Source organism: Vombatus ursinus, unplaced genomic scaffold (genome assembly GCF_900497805.2).
Source record: "Vombatus ursinus unplaced genomic scaffold, bare-nosed wombat genome assembly UNPS02014770.1, whole genome shotgun sequence".
NCBI lineage: Eukaryota > Metazoa > Chordata > Mammalia > Diprotodontia > Vombatidae > Vombatus > Vombatus ursinus.
The window spans coordinates 31,338,045-31,347,498 of NW_020954548.1; the positions used below are offsets into that span (position 1 = coordinate 31,338,045).

General features: G+C 46.2%; 1 protein-coding gene across 2 annotated transcripts in view; it reads right to left on the minus strand.

Annotated features, from left to right (window-relative positions):
• Positions 1-2,958: 2,958 nt before the first annotated feature.
• Positions 2,959-9,454, minus strand: part of GSG1L (GSG1 like) — a 353,520-nt gene continuing 347,024 nt past the window's right edge. For both annotated transcript variants that reach the window (XM_027863127.1, XM_027863126.1), the window contains 2 exons: positions 7,651-8,608; positions 2,959-4,071 (listed from right to left, as the gene is read on the minus strand). In XM_027863127.1, the coding sequence (XP_027718928.1) occupies positions 8,586-8,608 (23 nt within the window). In that variant the 3' untranslated portion in view covers positions 2,959-4,071; positions 7,651-8,585. The remainder of the gene's footprint in view (positions 4,072-7,650; positions 8,609-9,454) is intronic.

The window sequence follows — 9,454 nt, forward strand, 5'->3', positions numbered from 1 at the left end:
TTACTTACTTGTAGAGCTTAAATATAGTCAATATTCAAACCCTCCAGCAACATTCATTTTGTAATGACTTGCCTGTAGTATTCTGAAACTTCACAAGAACTTTGTGAGCAGGAAATGAGAGTTTGGGGACAGGAAATGTAAGTTCTACTTTAAATTCTATCACTGGGCCTTGGGCAAGTGACTTCCCCTCTCTGGGTCTTAGTTTCCTCTATAAAATGATGTTGGATTTGATTATCTCTAAGATTCCTTTGAGTTCTGACATTCAGTGTCCTAGGGACAATGCCCTAGGGACCCTTTTTGATTTGAAGTTCTGTGACCATAAGGGTAAAGGATGGATGTGAGTGACATTGGAAGGAAAGATCAAGGGTTGACTGTGTGAGGAAAGTGTCAATGACTGCTAGTCTTAGAGCCTTGGAGTTAGGAAGATGGCGGCCCAGCAAACAACAAGGAATTCAAGGGAAGAGACCAGTGTTGTAGGGGCTTGGAACTGGGAGATGGGGTCCTAAGCACAGTGCTATCTTTCCCTGGCTCTAGGAATCCAGCCCTCTTGTTCACATCTCCTCTGACCTAGTTCTAACTGGGATAATTTTCCAGGAGAGTCCCCTTGGGTAATTCAATCCTTTGAGCATCTGTGATCTCACTATTGTGGGTACTCCCTCCATTCACATAGATCTTGACCTTTCTCTAACTTCACAGAGAGTCTTTCAGGGTTGCTGTGGTTAAAAAAAAAATCATCCTGAGACCAAAACAGCAATAAGCCTTCTTGACTTTAGCTAGGCTAATACTTGGATGACAGGCATGTCAACAGTGGGAGTGTGGGGACACCATGCCATAGGGATAATGGAAAGAACGCTGGCTATGGAATAAGAAGACCTGGTCTCAAGTCCTAACTTTGGGACTTCCCAGGTATGTGACCTTGGTCAAGTTTTTTGACTTCTCTGGGCCAGAATTTTCCTATCTATAAAATGGTGACAACAATATTTAACACTCCCTACATGGTTATGAGGAAATCTTTTGGAAGCATTATGGAAATAGATGATATTATTAGCTGTAAAATAAAGGGCCTGGATTAGGTTCTGGTGCTGACATTCTGATGCTGAGGAGTTACTGCTCAGGGCAGGCAATCAATGCAAGAGGGGCCTGAGCTGAGTGAGGAGCACTGGTGGAGGAGGAGGAGGCCAGGAGATGAAGGAATGTGACTGTAAAGACAAAAGCCACTGATGTATTTTTTAAAGGAATATGAATACGGTCAGGTCAATAATGGACCCCAGGCTTCATGTGAAGACAACAGGAGAGAAGGGAAAGGTCAGATAGGCCAAGGAGGACAGTGATCTCCAGACTCTTGGGGTAGCAGCTGACTCCACAGGGTGACAGTGGCAGAAAGGCAGGACTTTTTCATGCTTGTTTTCTCTGGGGTTCCAAGACAGCCCCAACCCAACCAGGAAAGACTGTGGTCTCTCCTGAGCTTAAAGAGGCAACCAGCACTACCATGAATTTTTCTTGATGATGTCTGAGTATTCTCTGCCACTCTCCCCTGAGAACTGAGGACACCCCAAGCCAGGAATCCCTGGGAAGACAGAAGGCTGGGGGGAAGGGAGGGGGAGAGAAGGATGTAAGAGGACCTGCAGCCTGGAGAGAAGGAAATCAGCAGTGACTCCTTGTCTGAGCAGATTAGAATCCCAACGGTCTACTTTCCTTCTGCTTTTTCATCAATGGCCTTTGGAGGAGAAAGGCAGGCCCCTCAAGGGAACATGATCATAATGCAGCTTCATTAACTTTCTGATTAGTTCTGGGATTGGCTTGGAGCCCCTTGGGGACTCCCCAGACCATCGAGGGCCCGTCCTGAATCCCAGAAGATTGCTTAGGTTTGTTACCGAGATTCCTCAGCCCCCTGTTTATAGAGCATTCCCGTGATGATGCGTATAGATGCCCACCTACTTTTTATTGCATTGAAATGGAACCAAGAGGGTTCAGGCGGTTATTAATATTAATCCTTTAAAGTGAATCAATCAATGAACCTTCCATGCTTTACGCTAGTGTGGAGGCAGCTCCGGGCAATGTCAGCCACACATGGTCTTGGGCTGGGAAAACTCTGTGTAGCAGCCAGAGGATGGATTCATCTGGGATCTTATCTGAGGACATGCCTGGCTGTCCAGGAGGCTCATCACCAGCTTGGCCTAAGGGTGATGAATTTTTCAGCCCCAATAATTCCTAAAGCTCATCTACCAAGGCGCAGAGGAATTTCAATCTGCATCAGTAGAGAGAAGAACCCACAATGACAAAATCTCAGGTCCTAGAAATCGATGCAAATAAGAATAATACAATCTAAGTAGAAGATAATAATAATAATAATAATAATAATAATAATAATAATATTGTTAGAGGAAGTAAGATGCCATATAGGGGCCAATATCTATAATATAATAAAATATGGGAGGACTGGACCTGGGATTTCATCAGCATAGGGAACTCCCAGATGAGAAAACTCACTCTGCTAATGCAGGTTGATAACTTCTCTGCAACTTTCAGTCCTAGAGAGTTACCCAGAGCACTGAGGGTTAAGTGACTTGTCCAGGATCACTACCGTGTGTGTCAGAGACTGGACATGAACCCAGGTCTTCCTGGATCCTAGACAGGCTCTCTATCCGCTACACCACACAGCCTAATAGCTATATATATATATAATATAATATAATATAAACTGTAGGGAACTTCAGAGGGTATCCAACCCTGTCATTTTACAGAGGAGAAAACTGAAGTCCAGCAAAGTTACTCAATGTCACACAGGGAGTAAATATCAGAAGGAGGGCTTGAACCCAGGTCCTCTGACATTTTTCATTGCACCAACAGAATATAATAGAACAATAACACCACAGATTACTAATATACCATATTATATACAATAAATTTATATTATACTATACCATATTATGCTTATATAATACAATGCAATTGAAATTGAAGTGAATAATGATATTTTATTGTTGTTGTTTTCAATATTTTATTGCTATTATTTACTTCAACTTCAAATTTCTGGGACTCAGTTGGTTTGGGTACTCTCTCCACAGGGGCAGATTGCAACCTCCAGGTCTGTCCTGGCTTTTCTACAGATTAGTTGTGTGGCTGTGGGCAAGTCACTTTTCTTTTCTGGGCCTCAGTTTCTTCACCTGTAAAATGGGGGCTCAAGGTCACAGAGAAAGAGGGTAACAGAGTAAGGGGTCTGCCCCTGGTCCCCGGATGCTAAATTGGATACTAGGCCTTCCAGTGTAGTCCTCACTGTGCTCTGCCTTTTAAACTGTTTGGGGTCGAGTGAGGGTGAGGAGTGATAGCCCCTCTGGTGGTGAGGTTCTGGTTTTCCAGGGGTAGGGATGGCCCATGTCCTCAGGGGGCCTCTGAAGATTAAGTGGACCATGTTTGGTGGTCTTGGAGACAGAGGGAGGGTGGCCAGAGATGTTCCCTACTGACTGAAAGAACTACTTGCTTCTTTCCGATAATGCTTACCCAGGAATAAAATCCCCATTTAAAATGATCATTCCCCAGGAATAAAATCCCCAGAAAGGGATGAGAGTTGGTATCTACAAAACCAGTATCAAACATATACAAATGAAATGAAATCTGATAAAGAACTCTCTATTTTTAGAAAAGAAAAAAATGACAATTGGGCCCCATGGTCCACGGGAAGAGCAGATGATGGGGTCTCTCTAGCCTCATTTCCAGGTGCAGGAGCATGTCTTTCTTCAGAGCCAGGCCCCAAGGCCAGAGAGGAGTTTCTCAGGCTGTCACAGTCCTTGGCATACAGCTGGGGGTCTCTTCAGTGCTAGAAGCTGGTGTGGCAGGCCGGTTGCCCCAGATGGAGCTATGGGAGGGAGCGACTCCCAAAAGAGCTGGGGCAAGGACTGTGGGTGCTTCCTGGCCGGAGGGGTCCTCACTGCCTGGAGTCCTGCTCAGGATATAGCACCTCTGGGGGCAGCAGGCAGAGGCTCAGGGGCTCCGTGGTGCAGTACTTCTTAAAGACTCTGCTTCTCTTCTTCCTGGTCCAAGGCTTGGAATTGATCCAAAGGGACCAGCATCCTATATTGAAAAACACCACGGTCAGCGTACCCTGTTCAATATTAGATTTCTCTACACCCCAGATCCATAGCTGTGTCTCAGTATCCTCCTCTCTTCCTCACTGATGGGAACAGGGAACAAGGATGGGCGGACACTGAAAAAGGACCACTCTATGTCACGAGACCTTAAGGGGAGCTGTTAGAGCGAACTATCTGACTGGCCCAGGGCGTGGCTCAGGCCCATCAGCCTTGGGGTGGCCTCTGTGCTCAGGGATCAGGGTGGTGGATTCTGGAATAACACTCTTTGAGAGCCCAGAGGGGTGAGACATGCAGCCCACAAATCTACTGAGTATAGCCCAAACCAGATTAAAGTGTAATTGGGAAATATTTAACAAAATAAATAAAAATACAACAAACAGATACCATTACCTATTAAAACTAAGTTAATACATGGGATTCTTCTGTATGGTTTAGTGACCTCTGTTTTTATTTGAGTTTGACTCCACTGCTGTAGCCCATCCTAGGGATTCTGGCCAATGGATGTACTGGGAAGACCAGTGCTGAGCTAGGGGTGTGACCAGGGGACATAGGGTTCCAGATAAGATAGGACTGGGGACAAAGGATGTCGAGATGTGGACCATTAGCAAAAAAGGAGTTGGGGCTTATGTCAAAATTCCCAGCACTGCTTCCTTCAGTGGTAAATTCTACCAAATACACTCAATCCACCCATTCATTCATCCTTTTCTGAATGCCTACTATGTGCCTAGCTGTGCCAAGAGTGTGTGTGTGGAGGGGGTGGGAATAAAAGGAGGAGAAGTCAGTTGGTAATTCCTATGGTAATTTGAACATATTATTCCTAGTTGACTCATGTGTCCGCTCACAATGGGAGAGACCAGAGAGTGTTTGACAGAACACAGGCCAAGTTCTGGGTTATTCTTTGCACCACTTGGCATGACTCACTTGCTCCTTAGCCGTACCCTCTTGCCAGGACCTGCCTGAACTTGAGCCCCCACCTTCGCGTCATTGGCACTGGGTTGGCATTTGTGCACCTCAATATTCTAGACCAGGGGTGGGAAACCTGCAGCCTCAAGGGCACATGTGGCCCTCTAGGTCTCCAAGTTCTTCACGGAAGTTTGGATTCAGTCAAAAGGCCACACCTGAGGACCTGGAGGGCTGCAGGTTTCCCACCCCTGGTCTAGACAATTTCCATGCTTTTACTTTTATCTCCCTCATGCCTTCCTCAGGCTCCAGCGGGGGAGCTCCTCTACTCAATCTATTCAGGCTGGTTTCCTCTTTCTTTCTCTCCCACACTCCACCTTCACTCACACTGTGCTTCTCGTGTCCTCTGTAGGTCTCAGTTTCCTCAACTGTAAAATGAGGGCATTGAATAGAGGGTTTCTAAAGCTTCTTCTGGCTCTAGATCCTAGGAGGCAGCTAGGTGGTGTAATGGTTAGAGCACTGCACTTGAGTCAGTAAGACTTGAAGCTGTATGACCCTGGGCAAGTCACTTATCTTCTTAGTCTCAGTTTCCTCAACTGTCAAATGGTGATTATAAAATATAGTGTTGTTGTGAGGCTCAAATGAGATGTCTGCAATGCATTTTGTCAACCTCAGAGTGCTATATAAATGTGAGCTAGTCTATCTCAAGTTCACCTGACCTTCAAGGCCTACCTCCTCTACTCCACCTCCTCAGGTCCACACTAACTGCTCCCTAATAGCTCACTGCTTTTACCTTCTGTGCCTGCGAATCATGCACTGCCTTCCATTATTCTCTGACCTATTTAAGGCATCTTTGCCTCCCCAGCTGGAATGTCAGAACTTCTGGGGCAAAGATATTATGTCGAGTTTAATTTTGTGCCTTTCTACTTTTTGTTTAAGGCAGGCCCTAGCACAATACTAAGGCACATAGATTGTGCTCAACAAGGATTTTTGTTGGCTGATGGAATAAGAGTCAGGTCTTAGTGCTGTTCTCAGCTGCAAAAAACTTCTTACCATGGAATCCTAGAGTTGGAAACAACCTTAGAAATAATTTAATCTTTTCCTTCCTTCCTTCCTCTTCCTTCTTTCCTTTCTTCCTCCTTTTCTCCCTCCCATCCTTCTTCCCTCCCTTCCTCCTTCCCTCTTCCCTTCCTCTTTCCCTTCCTTCCTTCTTCCTTCCTCCCTCCCTCCCTTTCTTCCTCCCTCCCTCTTCTTCCTCCCTCTCTCCCTTCCTCCCTCCTTCCTTCCTCTCATCCAGTCCCCACACAATGCAGGAGTTCCTGTTACAACAGCTGACAGATGGTCAGTCATCTATCCTTTGTTAGATCCTTCTAATAATAAAGAGCTTGGTGGCAAGAACACTGAGGACCTGGGTTCTAATCCTAGCTCCACTCTGTACCACCTGTGTAATTTTAGGCAAATCCATTCTCTTCTCCACACCTATTTCTCTATCTGTGAAAGGAGGGAGTTGCCTAGCTTAGTTCTAAGGTATCTTTCAGTTCTAAAACCCTGTAAAGAGCCAGCGTATTGGAGAGTTCTAGTTGTTAGCAAGCTCTTCCCCCTTGAGCTTAAATTTCATGCTTGCTTCTAGTTTTGCATGAGGGATGCAGTCAGTCAATAAACATTTATTAAGTGCCTACGGCACGCCAGGCACTGTGCTAAGTGGTAGGGATACAAAAAGAGGCAAAAGACAGTCCCTGCCCTCAAGGAGCTCACAATCTATTGGGGGAGACAGGCAAACAAATATGTACAAACAAGCTATGGACAGGGTCAATAGGAAATAACTAAAAGAGGGAAGACAATAGAATTAAGGGGAATTGGGAAATGCTTCCTGTAAAAGAACTAGGAGGCCTAGCTCGCATTTATATAGCGCTCTGAGGTTGACAAAATGCATTGCAGACATCTCATTTGAGCCTCACAACAACACTATATTTTATAATCACCATATGACAGTTGAGGAAACTGAGACTAAGAAGATGAGTGACTTGCCCAGGGTCATACAGCTTCAGGTCTTACTGACTCAAGTGCAGTGCTCTAACCACTACACCACCTAGTTGGAACTCAAGGCAAGTCAGGGAAGTGAGAAGGCAGAGATGAGGAGGGAGAGTATTCCAGGCCTGGGGGTCAGCCAGGACAAACGCCCAGAGTGTCCCATCCATTGGAAGCCTTTAAGTGGAGGCAAGATGACCACTCATGGGGACATACTAGAGGGATTCCTGCCAGCAATGGGTTGGATAGGGAATGGCCTTTGAGATTCTGTGATTCTATGACTAGTTGCCAGTAAAGTTAGTAACAATGAGAATTTAAAACATTGCTCATCTCCAGTCTGTTCACTGCTCCCCGACCCATCTTTCTCCTCTGACATGCATTGCCTGAAGTCTGGACAAGTTATCAGTGAGGAAGAGGCTTTAATAATTCCATATGGGTTCTCATACAAGGCCCATCTGCCTTTGGGAACTTGGATTAAGTTATTCAGTAATCATTGCTGGAGGGGCTGAAACATCCCACAGGGAGGCTCCCTGTGGGGAGATGAATTGGGTCCTCCTGTGCTGGGAGCCTGAGTGTGATTACTTCCCACCAAGGATGGCATAAATCAGGTCAGCGCTCTCTGTTTCCCACCTACCTCTAGCACCCAGCAGCCTCTTCCCGGCCTCCAATGCCTCTGCGTCAGCCAGCTCTGCTTCAGAAGGGGCCCTCGTGGCCCACCGGGAACAGTCCCTGGAGGGGCCTGTCTCTTCGGACTTTGTGCTTTTGCTCCACGAAATCACCCAGTGACTGGAAGGATTGGGGTGCGGCTCTGATGGAGAAAAGGCTCATCAGCTTTAGAACTGGAAGGGACCTTAGGGATGGCCTAATCTAAACCCCTCATTTTACAGATGAGGAAACCGAGGTTGAGAGAAGACGTGACCTGCCCAAAGTTACACAGGTAGTAAGTAGCAGAACTGGCGTTTGGTCCCATGTATTCGGACTCCATGTTCAGCAGTCTTTCCATTACCCTGTGCTGAGTGATGGTCTCAGGGGCTGGAGACCAGCTCATGGATCCCTATGACTCTTGGGGCCACAGATTCTAATGTTTCCCCGGATCTCAGTCTGAGCTGGGCCAGGTTGTTTCCGCACTGAACTGCTGGACCTCAGAAAAAAAGCTTGGGATTGGCCACTCCGTATTCAATGCAGGGCCTCTGATTGGTTGGGCTGGTTGCCAGGCAAGGCCTTGGGTTGTCTGGGCTGGAACCTAGGCTCATCCTGTGACGGGCTGGGCCGGGCACAAGTTAAAAATTCAAGGAGATGGTACTGGATGCTCCATGGAATCCTGGATGGGCTGAGCTGGAGAGGCCAGATGCTGCTGGGCCTAGGCTTCTGCCATCTTGCAGTGGAGGGTTAGAGAACAAAGGGAAAGATCTCACGATACAGAAGTCTTCTAATGACACTTAGTTCTGCTCTGCGGAGCTCTTTCAGCTGGGTCAGAAGGGATGGTGTACAGGGGGCTCTGTCTGATGGAAGAGACTGGGATGGTTGCTAGGGCCGTGGAGCCGAATTTTCTTGGAGATTTTGTGTCATTTAGAGGTGGGTGTTCTGCAGTCCTAGGAAAGACAGAAGCAAATACGATTAGCTCTTGATATCCCATCTCCTAGAGGGGAGTTCAATATGCATGACCATAATATGATAGTAACAGGAATAGTAATAATATACATCTGAATTACATTTTATTGTCTACAATGTCCTTTCTTATCCATTACATCTTTTAATAGCCAGCCCTGCCCCAACACACACGCCTTATGAGGGAAGTAGGGCAAGGATTATTATCACCATTCTACAGATGAGGAAACTGAGACACAGGGAGATAAAGTGACTTGTCACTTAGAAAGACCTTGGCAAGACTCCAGCTCCAAGACTCCGTCATCTTTCCTTCCCTTGAATTCTACAATGCTGACTATCTGTAATAATCCAAGTCATGACAGTTCCTATTCCTCCAGCACTTTTAGGTTTGCAAAATGTTTTTCTCACAATAACTCTAAGAGCTGGGGAGGACAAATATTATTGTGCCCATTTTATAGATGAGGAAATTGAGAATCAGAGAAAGGAAGTGGCACAGCTACCACTTATCTGGCATCTAGCATACCCATGCTTGTATTATTTATCTGTTTATGTCCTTCTGTCCTCTGATGTCCCAATGTGGGTGGTACAGAGGTGACCCTGGATCCTTAAAAGCTATAGCAGTGGTAGGTGAGTTCTGGCAGGTGTCCCCAAGCTGGAAAGGTCAAGGGTAGGTTGAACAACTGAACTTTGTCTACTGTCTGAGGACCAGTCCAGCTAAGCTTGAAGAGGCCCATTATCAGCAGAGAGCTGGCCACCAGACGGTAATTTTTTTCAGCTACTCATGAAGATTGGTCTCTTAGGAGAAGAGAGTGTGTGTGTGTGTGTGTGTG